Raw genomic sequence first — 14,602 nt, forward strand, 5'->3', positions numbered from 1 at the left:
GGAACTGTCTATCCTGTGAACCACTGGTCTATGATGAGTGAGGCCCATGTGAAGCCTCAGTTTCCTCATGAGCATCATAGATGACATTTCCTACTTTCCGTGAGGACTGAGACTCTTGTGTATAGAGTTTAGGACAGTTCTCTGTACGTGGCAGATAACTATTAGCATTGTTGGACTCCAGATGGGGACACACACAAGGGACATGTGTTAACAGTCACCATCTACACTGGCAGATCTTTCAGCTGACCACGAACATCTCTGTAATTCCAATCGGGAAAGGGAAAGGAAAGCCCAACAAATGTCTCGAGGTCTCCCCAACCCAGCACAAACCTGTCTCAGTTCCAGAACGCTGGCGCCCTCTGGTGGTAAAAAGGGAGATCCGCTTTGTTTTAAGCCCATCTTCATTTCTGTGGAGGGGGAAAAAGAACACTCAGAAATTTGAGGCCACGAATGACAAAGACACAGAGTGTATTACCTCTGACTACATAAAACAGAACCACGAAGAAGGCAGTAAATTCTGTCAGCAGGTGCTTGGGCCTTCCTGCAGTTTGTCTGAGGGAACTCAGGTACCTTCTGAAAGAAGCCAGTAGAAAAGATAATTGAATGGCCACAGGCATTAGTCTCACATTCTTAGGTTTTCTAGCTTCAGGCAGGTGCAGGCACTCCTGTACTTGGTGTTCTGGTGGTTGGTACATTGCCACGGGAGAATCTGCCTTTGGGTGAGTGTTCTGCTCGGCAGTTACAGAGTTACTGTTGCCAGCCAATGACCCCAGGGGCCTGGACTCTCCAGGGCTCACTTTCAACTGTTCGCCTTTCATTGGGTGGATACATTTTATTTCACCTAGTAGCTGGTAAGGAATTTATAGACTTCTAGTCTAGGCTGAGGTGAGAGACAGGATGTTCGGGAGCCTGGAACAATTACAGATGGAAGATACAGCTCCCCGACTGCATGCTGTTGCCTGGAATCCTTAGCTCTGGACTCTGAACTGGGAATATGTGTTGGAATACTCCGTTGTGTACCTGTTCCCTCTTCCTGGAGGGGAGAGAGAAACTTCTAAACCTCAGGACGCTTGGGAAGATTATACCACTCATAAGCCCTCAGCCCCTACAGGCTGTGTAACGCCACCGTCGCTAGAGAAGAAGAGATTCTTTGGCAAAGCGGCCTATGAGGTGGGCAGGATGCAGCGTTTGTGGATTGGCACCTATGCTTGGGACGCCCCTGACTCACCCAGAGTCCTGAAAGTAACCCCAGCACAGTCATCCTTTCTTCAAGCTGGACTGGATGGGACTGCGTCTGTGCTCTGACACCAAGTGTCCCATAAGGGGAAACATGTTTGGTCCTTTCTCCCCAGGAGAAGTCACACAGTAGTACCCTTAATCCAAAAGTTTAGAACCCAGGTGCCCCCTCCCCACAAAGGCTAACCCTGAGAGTGCTGGTGTGGTTCAAAGGAGAACATTCCAGACCTGACCTCAGAGCTACGTCGGGTGTGCCAAAAATGCTGTGTGGGTGGGGACACATGACATACATGTAAGTGTGTATTTAGCTTTGGATCCCATCTCAGGATGTCTGGGATATAACCAAATACTTCAAAAATCCCAGAGACGTCTAAAACTTGAAAGCCTTTTGATCCTAAGCATTTTTGAATAAGGGACATTTATCAACCAGGGTCTTTAAGAAAGTCTTATGTTGGTATGAGCTCTTTAAGATGGGCCCTAGTCTAATAAGGATGGTGTCATAAAAAACAAAAAAGTCAAGAGAAAGATCATGGAGATGTATGGGGATGGCCACTTTCTTATCTGTTACTCAGAATGGGATTTCTCTGTGTAGCCCTGGCTGTCCTGGGATTCCATCTGTAGACCAGGCTGGCCTCGAACTCAGAGATCTACCTGCCTCTGCCTCCCAAATTCCCAAGGAAGTGAGCGCCACCACTTCATTGATGCTTTAACAAGTCAAGGAGGGAGGTCTCAGGAGACACCAGGCTCGATGACACCCTGGCCTTAGACCTGCAGCCTCCATAACGGTTTTGTCACAGGAGAATTTCATTCCACCCTAAGTGGGATACAGCAGCCTGGCTCCTCACCTCCTGCTCAACACAGTTACACACATATCTGGGGACATGGGGGCACCATCCGCAGTTCTATATACATCAGGAATAAAGGGGTCCCCTGCTTACTTGCCAAGTTGGTTTCTGGAGAGGTCCAGGGTCTTGAGTTGTCTGCAGGTCCACTTCTCATGATGTGGCAGTGACAACAGCAGGTTTCCCTGTAACCTCAAGAACATGAGGGCCTGCAAGAGGGAGGAGAGCGGGGAAGGATGATGCTAAACATGGAAAGGGAGAAGTAGTCATGACCAAGCAGGCTCCCTGTCAACATACAGCCAAAGATCCCAGCCTACTTCTACCTACGAAACTCCCCAAATCCTCTCAGGCAGAGATGAACACTGCATTTGGACTTTCCCTCAAGGCCAATGAGAACTGTAGGCTAGAAGGGGCGTAAAGGCCTGAGGCCAAGATTCTTAAGAGTCATGGTTTAGTGGTGTCTTCCCAGAGCACAGAGAGTATACTTGGGCAGCTCCAGAGAGCCAACAAGACAATGGGTGATCTGCCTTAGCCACATGTCCTCATGAGTCCAGTATGGGTTCCCTGGGGTCCCCACATGGGGGACTCATCCCTGTGAGCCTTGCTACTTGCAGGCCCACGGAGTGACCTCAGTTGTACAGTATGGGATCTCCACATACATGATTCATCCCCATGCCTTGCTGTATGCAAGCCTACTCGGGCCCTACTCACTCGGAGAATGTCTTTCTTAATAGAGCAGCAGAGACATACCTTGCCTCTTGGTGACATCATCACTGATCCACCTACAGTCGTCAGGCCCAAGAGGCCCACCACATGGCTGTACCACATTAGGCCCCTTATGTGCTTTGGTTTCCCTTATGGAAGGGCTGATGCCATGATCGGCTTCGGCCAGAATGATTGCCACCCTCTGCATTTCTATAAAAAGCTTCCCCAAGTGATTAGCCTAGGGCTTGGACCAGGATATGAAGTCCTGCTCAATCCCCAGTGAGGAGAAAGAGACCAGGGGAATTTCACGGAACATAGAGCTGAGATTCAAAGAGACTCCATCCCCCCTAGGTGCTGGTGTGAGAGACAGACTCAGAACAGGGACATGGTAAATGAATGGGAAGAGCACATGGCCAGCCAGCCTCTGTGGGTTCCAGTGACCTGGGCCATTCAGAAGCACTCCAGTTTCTCCTAACCGTGAGTGAATACTGGTGGGTCTCTTCCTTTGTCCTGTGTTTGCTTGGGGGGGTCTATGACTCGATAGCCCCTCTTTTCTGAGATGTGCACACTGAAGGAATGCTTGCTGTCTCTTGGTATTCTGGATGATCTGAGCAGCGTGTCTGGGAAGGTCAGGGGCTGTATCTGAGTGTTCAAACATGGTCACATTTTCCAGGCAGTGTGGCCCATGAGTCCACCACCGGGCCCTACAGGAGTTCCCTAATGCTTTTGGAGAACACTTAGCAATTCCTTGTTCTGGGCCTCATAGGGCCTCGCAGCCTGCCTGAAGACCCCAGGAAGGCCGTGATACACTGCTGTAGGTACAAAGTCTCTCTCTAGGTACAACGTTTGTGGTGCTCAGTGGGATCTCTGGAGGCCAGATGGAGTCTCTGTCTGGCAAGCTTCAAAGTTTTGACATGAAGGGCTGGTCCTGGAGCTCAGTGGTTGAGTTCTTTTGAGCTATACGTGAGGCTCTAGGTTAATTCTTCACTATAGCCAAAAGCAAATCAAAAGTTCTACTAGGAAGTCCTGAGTTTTGACAAGGAAGTTCTCTGAAGGTCCACATGTTAAAGGAACAATAAAGTCATCTACTCTGGTTCCCGGAGTTACTGGTAGGAATCTTTAAGAGCTGGGGCCTGGGAGAGGCTCATTGCTGGGGTGCCCTTGAGGAAGATATTGGGACTACACCTCTCCTGCTTCCCTGTTAGTTTAGGTCTAGGCTGTGAGGTTGTGAGGTGAACAGCTTGTTCTCCCATGATGCACTGCTTCACCACAGCCCCAAAAGCACTAAAACAACATGGTAGATGTATATACAGACTGATACTTCCCGAACCGTGAGCCAAGACAAGCCCCTTTCACACTGAAGCTGGTTGTCTCAGGGTGTTCGTTACAGTAATAAAAAGCTGACTAACCCAGGCAAACGAGCCCTTCCCTGGCACAGCTCTTCCCTGCTGAACATTCTCCCCCCGTCTGTCTTTGCTTAAGACCGTGCATGTCTCTGATAGCTGAACCTACCTACCCTTCGCATTTTCTCCTTACATGTCTTACAAACTCAGAGAAGGCATATAAATTCCCTGCGGCCCCCAAGTGATTTTTCTTACCACTGCTGACAGTGAGAAATGAAGGGCCATTGGACTTACATCAAGTTGGAAAACCCCCAGGGGCACCGCTTTCAGAGAGTTCTCGGAGAAATCCACGTCCCTGAGGTGGTTTTTCCAGAAGACGGCCATTTTGTCTGGCAGCGATTCCAGAGCATTTTTGGAGGCTTTACAACATTTCTAGGAGTTGGAGGAGAGGGGGAGAATAGTAAGTAGGCTTCTGAGTGTGGTGCTTCCCAGAAGTCTGTTTGTAAATTTGATGTCAGAGGAGAGGCTACTGGGACAAGGCTCTGGGGCCACAGTGCAGGGTGAGAAGAAGGCTTCCCATTCTCCGTGTCTGCCATCTTGCCCTGTCCTGCAGGGGCGGAGACAGAGTTTCCTAGGGGAGACAATGTGCTTACAGTTTCCTTTATCTCATTTGGCCATTGTCCTGGGCAATAACAGGCCAATTCAGAGCCACGCTCTGAAAGGGACACTGCTTTCCCCAAGTACGCGGCCAAACTAGAAATGCTTACTCTTTGGTTTGAAACCAACAGAAACGAAGTCCAAATATTCCTTATGTCATTCATCCGCTACAACTAGCCAGATTCCCGAGAAACAAAACCCTCATTTAGTCTGCAGAGCCGTGGAGACAGGCGCCTGAGTCTTCTCATTTCTCAATGCACGGGAGCGCTGCACCCGCTTTGGCATCTGTTGGTATGTATGTGTGTATCAGGGTTGGCATGCGTACATACGTGTACTTGTGGAGACCAAAGGTCAATGTTGGGTGTCTTTTCAATCGCACCCCACCATCTTTTATGCTGGACAGGGTTTCTCAGGGGAGCTGGAGCTGATCAACTGCCTAGACGGGCTGACCAGCCAACTGCAGGGATTCTCCTCTCCCCACCTCTCAAGTGCTGGGATTATAGGCACGTGTTGTCATGCCTGGCTTTTTAAAGTGTGTGACATGTATGTATGTATATGTGCTCACATGTGTGCATGCGGAGGTCAGGGGCCGATGTAAAGTCTCTCCCTCTGTTGCTTTCCACCTCATTTACCGAGGCCGGATCTCTCACTTGAACTCAGAGCTCATAAGTATGGTTGGTCTAGCTGGTTGCCTGGCCCTAGGTATCCTGTCTTTGCTTCTTGGGTGCTGGGCTTACATTTATGCCACCATATTTGCATAGCATTTATACGGGGGCTGGGAGCCTAATCACAGGTCCTTATGTCTGCACAGCAAGCACTTTACCTACTCAGCCATCTCTCCAGACCCACACTTAGCCTTTTTATTTTGTGGACTCTTGGGGATCAAACTCATGCTTCTGTGCAGAAGCTTTACCAAAGCAAGCCACCTTCCCATCCCGTGTGTCATCCCATGTCAGGGCCAAGCTGCTGTTTTACAAAACTTTGTAGTAGCTACAGTGTGTCCCTTAATCCTGAGCAGGTGGACTGGCTCACAGGAGTTACTGTTGCAGACAGCCTGATGCTGTGGGCCTCTCTACTCAGCTACAATGTGGAGGAACACCCATGGCATAAGGCAGGCACACCATGCGCAACCCCGAAGGAGACATGCGAGGGTGTAGAGAGCAGCATACAAACTCGACTCTGGCTTGTGTGGTACGAACCAGAGGGCAGGACCAGGGGTCTGGAAAGCTCTTGAGGCTGTTCCTGGAGACATTCAGATTGGTGAGAGACTTGAAGGAGTGCATAAATTGGACAGGGAGCTCCGTCAGTCTGTTGTCAGCTAGGTCGAGTTCCTCCAGCTTCCGCAGGCCGATCCAGTTTGTGGCTGTGGGGCGAAAAGAGTGCACACAGTCAAAGGCATCCCAGGCCTCACCAGCAAGAAAGTGGCTAATGGCAAGGGGTCATCGATGGAGATGCGTACCATTTTCTTCTTCAAACAACCGCTCCAGATAGTTTTTGGAAGCAGTCAGCCTTTCAAGTTTTGAGAGGTGCAAGAATCCAGGCGGGAGGTGGGACAGTTTGTTACTGGAGATGTCAATTTCAACTAACCTGGAGGCAGAGAGGAGGGATCAGAAGAGTAACAGCAGTGCTTAAAGATCTCTTGCTGGACAAGGTGTGTGTCTTCTCTCTGCACGTACTGTTTAAAAACTGAGTGGGATCATTCTGGGGCCCTTTTACTCGTTTGGTTAACTGTTACCACAGTGGAATCTGACTTTGGTGGTTCCTGATACTTCTGAACATCCAGGGATTAAAATCTCCGTCCCTGTAAAACAAGCGGTGCCCTGGGACTGCCAAGAGCTCGTGGAGTAGGACTGCAAGCTTTTAGGGCTTGCAAATCCACCCATTTGACCCAGGATAAGGAGCCTGTGCAGGTAGCCTTTGCTTTTTATATTTTGGGTTTGTAAAAACTCATTTATGAGATTCAAGGACTAACCTCAAGCTCTTACCAACGGTCTTGTCTCTTACAACATTTAAATCCCCAGTTTGTTTTAAAAATTATCCTGGTGTGCCTTGGCACCACCTTGGAGGTTAGAGCACAACTTTCAAGAGTTCTTTTTTTTCTTGCCAGCTATACATTCCAGGACATCAGGTTTGATAGCAAGCACCTCTACCCACTGGGAAACCTTGCCAGCCTCAGCTGTAGCTATGGCAGTCAGCTCAAGTCCTTTCTGCAATGAAGCCTGGTGGCTACAGGTCCTTAAAAAAATTCTGTACAGTCCTCTAATGGGTCATCTTGATTGTCAAACACTTCTGGGCATGTGTTGGAGGGACTGTTCAGATCAGGTGACTTAGGATGGGAAGGCATTGAACATGTGTGGCACCATTCCATGAGTTGGGGGTTCTAGGCTGAGTACTAAGAAGCAGTTGTGTCTCTCTGCTTCCCGACTACAGACGCATCATGACCAGCTACCTCCTGACCCTTCAGCCATACCTGTCCCACTACGTTAAATTGTCTCCTTCAAACTGTGAGTGAGAATGAACCCTTCCTACTGTAAGTCATCAGGGTATTTAGCCACAGCAATGAGAAAAGTAATTGTCAGATGTCCCTCCCTTCCCGGGCCACCGCAGGGCTCAGGGCTCTAGGAGAGTCGGGCAGAGACCCGTGTTCATGCACCACCACATTGCTGAGTTGACTGACCCTTTCCTCAGGCTCACCCAGTTATTTCTGTTGGGGGACACACTTCTACCAGCCTGGGAAGCTTCTAGCCACTGTCCTCTAATTCTGAGGAGGACACAGTTGGGTACTTTGAACAAACAGCTCTGCGTGGCTGTGTACAATCTTAGCCTAGACCTTCGGTTCAGACTTCTCCGGCTCCTAAGGGGTCAGAGATCTCGATAGCTGTGGTCTTGTGAGCTAGTGTTAGAGTGAGCAGTCCTTTAACTACTGCCACAAGCTAGTTTTCCAAAACAAAATCCAACCAAGGACCCTGTACGGGGGGTGACTCTGACAGGTGGACACAGAGGGCCTTGTCACACTCCTGGGCCCACCTGGAGCAGATGATTTCGTCCGATGATTGCACACAGGGCAGCTCCCCCAGGTGGTTGTTTGAGAGGTTCAGCTTCTTCAGATTGATCAGTCCCCAAGGAATGATGGAGGGGAGAGAAGACAGGCAGTTGGCAGAGAGGTCAAGCTCTGTGATCTGACAGGAGATGTCTAAGAGCCAGTCGAGGTCCACCCAGGGCAACTTAAGATGGGACCATTTCACACAAAGTGCCTGTGGTTGGACAACAAGGAACAGCACATAAGTCTGGGGAGTCTAGGCCTAGGGTGGGCCTTGAATAAAAGGTTCAAGTGAGGCTGTGTACCCACTGCAGCTAGAGCCCTGCCCTGAGAAACTGGGACCGTGTCTACCTTACCTCCCCAGCTTCCTCCATGGTAGCTGGCACAAGGAGGTGGTGAGTGTGCTCTGTACAAATCATCTGTTCATGGCTCCAAGTCACCTCCAGAGGTTATCAGTGGGCTCAGAGCCGACCCTTGAGAGCTGCACACCGGGGTGCAGTGAAGCAGCAATGGCTTTTGGGTCCAAAGGAGGTCCACTGAGGCTTGGAAGTCCTTTTCTCAGACAGGGAGAAGGCTGAATCCTAAATGTGGCTCTGAGATCTCTGTTCCTGACTCACTTTGTGTGATCTAGGCAGCCACTGTCTGCAGCCATCTGGTGCTGTGCCAGGCCACACTTTGGGCACCACCAAATGGAGATCCAGAACTCTGGTCCACAGCACACAACCAAGAAACCCACCCCCTTAGCAAAGAGTCCAGGAAGCAAGATAACCACTGTTATCTCCATAGCAACCTAATGAGCTCACCAATTTCCTCTGTCACAGTCGGGCCAGGGCTATATTAGTAACAGATAGCTTCCCTAATTTTTGGCCCTGCTTCCAGTTCAGGTCAACCCGAGAAAGCTAAGTGTGGCCCCTACAGAGATACACAGGGATCCATACTTCCAGTGATATCTCCAATTTCCATGGACAGTAACCTCCAATGAAAACAGTAAAACCTTCCCTTGGTTCTGTTCTGAGACGGATCCACCCCTCTGTACCCCGAGTCTCTGCCACATGCAAACAACAGCCCAGCCTTCTTGCTGTGGTGCGCCCAGATCAGGTTCCTTATTTTTTTCCACAAGAGGAAGTCAGAAATCCCGGTGATCTGCTATTGTCGGGCAGCAAATGGGTTCTGGTTAACTACATAAGACTAAGTCTTTCCTCCATCTTCGGGGCTATCAAAGAACCTGAGACTCAATTGTGTTTCTAGGGAGAAGAAATCTGTTATTTGGGCTCGTCTATCCAAAGCCACTGAAAATCCATAACAGAAAACTACGGGGCCAGAAACATAAACAGAAATCAGTGTTTCACAAACGGGAACATGTAAGAACCGCAGAACTGTGGGAAAGACACCAGTAATTGCAAAGTTGGCCTTTGCAACTGGCAATGGCTAAGAGGTGAGCACATCTGGCCACAAGGTGGTGCTGTGCACCTTGTCCTTCACTTGTTTCGCCAAATCCTGAAAAGGCTGTGTGCTGTGCTGGTCCTTCCAACAGAATGATCTCTAGCCTTTATCTCCCTCTTCATTATAGATGGAGCAGCATGAACAGCTAAGAGGCAGAGAGAGGGACCTCAGCCTCTGGCAATTGTCTTAGAGAAGTCACTCAATTTCTCTGGCAGCCCTTTTCCTTTCTAATGACTGTCTTTCCCCACTTAGTCTAAACTTTTAAGTCTAGAAAAATCTAAAGTTTGCCAAGAGTTGAACTAGGACCCAACGGACCCCACAACCTAGAGTCGCCTGCTGTCAAAGCATCATCACCACGGCTGTCTCCCAGCTCTTTCCAAACACAATCCACCATACACTCTTGGGGCCGGGGAGATGGCTCCCTGGTTAAGCACTTGCTGAGTGTGGCTCTAGTACTCTGTTGGGTGGTTTACAGCTGCCTGTAACTCCAGCTTCGAGGGGATCCTGTGCTCCTGGCTCTGAGGGTACCTGTGCTTACCACATGCATACCCCACACACTTACTAAACTGTTAAAAAATGAAACCAAAAGTCTTCACTCTTTACCGAACCATTTCTAAATGTTATATCGTGGCCGGTGTCCTCATTAGGGTTTCTATGGCTGTGATGAAACACCGTGACCAAAGCAACTTGGCGAGAAAGGGTTTATTTGGCTTACACTTCCACATCCCTGTTTATATAAGGAAGTCAGGACAGGGACTCAAGCAGGGCAGGAACTTGGAGGCAGGCGCTGATGCAGAGGCTTCTTTCACAGTGACCATTCTGGTAGAAGAAAACCAGCCACACGAAAGCGTGTGTGTACCACCAACCTCACTAGACCCAAAGGACAGGGGAAAGCAATTGGCACTGAAGTTCTTAAACCTCCTTCTAGGGCCCAGCGCCACACATCTCTTCACAAGTGAAATCTGATAAACTCGTGCCTGGACAGAAGCGGTCGAAGTCTGAAGACAGGGCCACGTACTCGGAAGGCAGATGAGCACGTGACAAGATGCATGCTGGGCAAGATAGGGCATACTGTAGACAAACACTTCCATAGGCAGCCTTCCACCTGGTCTTGGGTTAGAGTGGAAATTTGGACTGAGGGTTTTATAATTTTTGGTGCACGGGCACCTAGAGTGCCTAAGTGTTCATGGGTGCCAGGGAGAGCAGACCATGAACCAAACGGCAGCGATTTCTATGCATTTGACAGAAACAGGTCCAGCAAGCCTGCGGTGCTCCTTGCTTGTTTGTGTTAGTCTGGGCAAAATTACCACAAACCAGGCTCCAAGGGAGCACAGCCAGCCATTGCATAACCCTGTCCCAGAGGGCTGAACAGAAAGATCAAAGGCGGTTGGCACAGACTGCTCAACAGCTCAGCCATCGGGCCTCACGCACTGGCTGAACACAGATGGAAAATGTCCCGGTGTTTGTCTCCTAGCCTTTTAAATGCTGGCCAGAAGAAAGGAAGCACACAGGAAGCACCGCCCGTGCCTGGGGCAGCAAGGGATGGCTTGGAGAGCTGTTTTCCAAGGTGAGGGTGGGGACTCAGGTTGTTAAGGAGTTAGTGGGAGGCTGGGGACATGCTCAGTGTAAAAGCGTTTGCCATGCAAGTCTGGGGACCCGAGTTTGAGTCCCAGAACCCAAGTTAAGGTGGAAAGAGACAACTGCTAGGCCCCTCAACAGGAAGTATTCTGGTCGGATTGGGACACAAGCTCTTCTCTCCTTTTTACAATTCCCAGCCAGGAATCAAATGGCTCCTTCTACCGACTCCCCAATGCTGTCTTCAGATTGCCACACACACATCACACAAACATTCTGTACACACACCACTGCACACACACCTTTGTACAGACAACAGGCAGACACACACTAGTAACAATTAAAAGATTAAGAGGTTTTTTTCCTTTATGAAGGACAAAAAAGGGTTGCTTATGTATGTTGGGCCATGGGCGGAGAGTGTTGAAGAGAATGTTCTTCTGATCTGGAAACAGAGGCTGCAATCAGATGCGTTATCTGCCTTGCATATTCTAGAAGCTACTGGCCAAAAAGGTGTCACCTTCCCTACCCCAAAATATTCTTTTACTATACTTATTGTGTGTGTGTGTGTGTGTGTGTGTGTGTGTGTGTGTGTGTGTGTGTGTACATCTGTGAACCTGCAGACTACAGCATGGAGGTCAGTCAGAGGACAACCTGAAGGGATTGGTTCTCTCTGCCATGGGGGTCCTAACGATGGAACCTCAGTTTTCAGGCTCAGAGGCAAGGATCTTCACCTACTGAGCCTCCTTTACCTCACCTAGCTGAACCTTCCTTTTATTTTTATCTTACTGTAACTTTATTGGCTAAAGAAAAACATTATTCAAAGGAGGGCTGGAGTCTCCAATGGTTTTAGCTTAGCTTTAAAACTTCACTGAGAGACGCTGAAGAACAGGTCCAGAACAGACATGGAAAAGGATTGTTGGCTCAGAGACTGTCCTGGTAAGATCCTGAGCCCTAAGTCAGGCAGTGAGCCTGGTAGAGTGGAGCCCCTGTCTCTTATCAGGACTTTGCTGACCCTCAGGGCAGAATTCATAGATCTGCCCCCCAATTCCCAATCCACTGTTAGTGTCAGCTCTGTCTACTGGACTCACAGCTACGTCCGAACCCCATAACCCAAGAGACTATAAACCCTTTGATGAGACAGACCACTGTTTGGTGAGGTGGGACATAATACACTGAGAGAGGCAGTCAACAGACGTTTGTTCAGTTATGACACATGTGTTAAAGTGGGGAACACACAGAGTTGTCTGGAATTGTATGTTGGCCCCTTGGCCCACAGCAACCCTCAAACTTTCTTTGCTCAGCAGAGGTTCTCAGATGATGTCTGAAGATGGCTTCTCTTTAATTTGGGGGTTCCAAGTGGAGAGAGAAACATCTATGTCCCTCTAGAGCTACCTCTGCTTTGGTGATGGAAGCCCAAGGAAATGACAACTGGTTATTATCCCTGATTAAAATTAGTTTGAATTGCCACAATCTCAGCCACATGTGTGCCAATTTTTTTATAGACATGTGGGGTGTTTTGCAAACATGTCTATTCAGATAGGCAAATATATGCCTACTTTTGTTGAACCTATTAAGTTTTATCTTCGTCGGGAGGAACAAGCGAATGCACCTTCCAGAGGGTTTTAGTTTGCAGCCTGGTGTAGAGTTAAAGATGGAGCCCTGGCTGCTCTGTAGCTGCTCTCTGAAGCCACTTTGCCTATTTCCCAATATCTCTGTTGATCTTACTTCTTTCTTCCTCTGTTTTTTTGGTGTGTAACTCTTTTTTAATCTCAAACAGTTCTAGCTTCTTTCCCAAGTGGCGATCAGAGGCCAGACAAAACCGTTACAGGATCCTAATCAGTCAGGCAAAGCCAGTCGGTTCTGAGGTTCAGGTCTGGACTAGCCTTGCAGTCTAGGGGCAAAGGCCTTGTCTCCAGTGTGTTACTGGGGAATATGGGGGAAGAGGAAGTAGGGCTTGGCTGGAAGTCTTCTGGTCCTCAGGGGCACACGCTTAAAGGAAGATATCTGGACCCAGTCTCTTCTCTTCTGGTCTCTTTCTTCTAATTCCCAGCCAGGAATCAACGGACTCCTTGCTGCTCATTCTCACCCTGGTGCCAAGCAACAGGCCCAAGGCAGCGAGGCCAACTGATCATGGCCTGAACCCCCTGAGACCTTGAGATAAAGAAACCTTTCTTCTATATTACTTGATTTCTCTTGGGTATTCAGACACCAACAATTAGGTTCCTTCCATATGACACACATGATAGGAAGAGAGGACCAATCCTTTAACTTCCACACGTGCTGTGGTGTGAGTGTGTGAGTGCGCTCACACATATACTGCACACTGATACGAATGCAGGTTTGCATACATGTGCATACATGGAATAAAATACTTTAGAAAAGACCATAAATAACACCTTTGTGGAAAGCAGAAGGAAGAAACAGATTTCTAAAAACCAAAGGGCACCTGCCAAGAGAGTTGATGAGAAAGCAAGATCAGCAGGTAATGAAATGACCTAAAACCAGCCACCCAGTCAGGGAGGACCTGTGGGGTACAAGGAAGCCCAAGAGAGACTGGAGAAGATCTACTTCAGAAAGCAGGGAAAGGAGAGATCAAGAGAGGAAGGAGGGTTTTTTCTAATCTTGAAAGGGGTTACTCGGTTAATTCAGTGACTGAATGAGAGAAAAATAATATCAATTCTGATGAAACACATCTGCTAAAATATATTGTGAGTGTCAGAATTAATAGTGCTTAGCTGCCAGTCAAAAAGTGGAATAAACATTACCACAGATGATTGGAAAACATTAAATACAAAAATAGCTTTCAGATCAAAGTTTAATGGTGTAGTAACAACAACAACAACAACAAACTCCCCTGTAAGATGACCGATTCAATCTGGTTTCTTTCAGCTTTTCACGAAATTGCTCTGCTTGCCTCCAACCAACTCTGGAAATTTGTTCTACTCTTCTGGCTCCTTCCTATTCTCTGGCTTCAACGGCCTCTGCTGACCTGCATTGAGCTGATAAACTCATGAGCAAACTCAGCTCCGCTGTCCTGCATTCATTGCACAGACTCCCAACTGACTGACTCTGTCTCCCTGCTTCTCCTTCCTGTGTTGTTCGTGTGAGAGTTGGACATATCCTATCCCTGACTCGTCTGTCAAATCTTTCTCTGATTCATCACTTTGTCTTCCCCTCAATTGTATATCGCTTTCAAACATGGCTGCTTCCTTTACAAGCAATTTCATCTTAAAGGTGTGCAGTGAGGATGTGTCTGTGTTCCAGCCAGAGGGATTAAAGGTATGCTGTATGTCTGCAATTCCAGTTGACTCTCACAGATCTAAATGTTTGGGTGTGATCCCTGGCTGAGCAGCCTTGTTGCTGGATTAAAATCCTTCTATACGTCCATTCATTTTTCCATCTATGTTATTTACCCATTTATTCCACTGGCCGTGCTGTCAGAGGAGCCCTAACTAATACAAGCACAGTGAGACCTGAGTGTAGGTGAACAGTCCAGAGGTTGAGCTCCCATCAGATGACCGCACTTCTTGTGAACTCCTTGCAGTGCACAGGAAGCACTTTCGACTGACCATTTACAACATCCCTGCAAGGCTGCTACAATCTGCAAGAAAGAACTCCAAGTTCTATGTGACCAAGTCCTATAACAAATTCAGGACTGTAGTCTACAGGCCCAGTGTTTGATTTCTCCCTCTCTACTACACCTGCATCCTTAGAGAGCTATGGAAAAGCCGAGAGCCATCCAAAGACACCTAAGACAGGTG

General features: G+C 48.5%; 1 protein-coding gene across 3 annotated transcripts in view; it reads right to left on the minus strand.

Annotated features, from left to right (window-relative positions):
* Lrrk1 (leucine-rich repeat kinase 1) overlaps nt 1-14,602 on the minus strand; it is a 134,647-nt gene that overhangs the window by 41,306 nt on the left and 78,739 nt on the right. For all 3 annotated transcript variants that reach the window (NM_001191624.2, XM_087557003.1, XM_087557012.1), the window contains 6 exon segments: nt 331-407; nt 2,175-2,287; nt 4,421-4,558; nt 5,983-6,146; nt 6,243-6,370; nt 7,811-8,037. In NM_001191624.2, coding sequence (NP_001178553.1) covers nt 331-407; nt 2,175-2,287; nt 4,421-4,558; nt 5,983-6,146; nt 6,243-6,370; nt 7,811-8,037 — 847 coding nt within the window.

The sequence above is a fragment of the Rattus norvegicus genome, chromosome 1 (genome assembly GCF_021556685.1).
Source record: "Rattus norvegicus strain SHRSP/BbbUtx chromosome 1, alternate assembly SHRSP_T2T, whole genome shotgun sequence".
Classification (NCBI taxonomy): domain Eukaryota; kingdom Metazoa; phylum Chordata; class Mammalia; order Rodentia; family Muridae; genus Rattus; species Rattus norvegicus.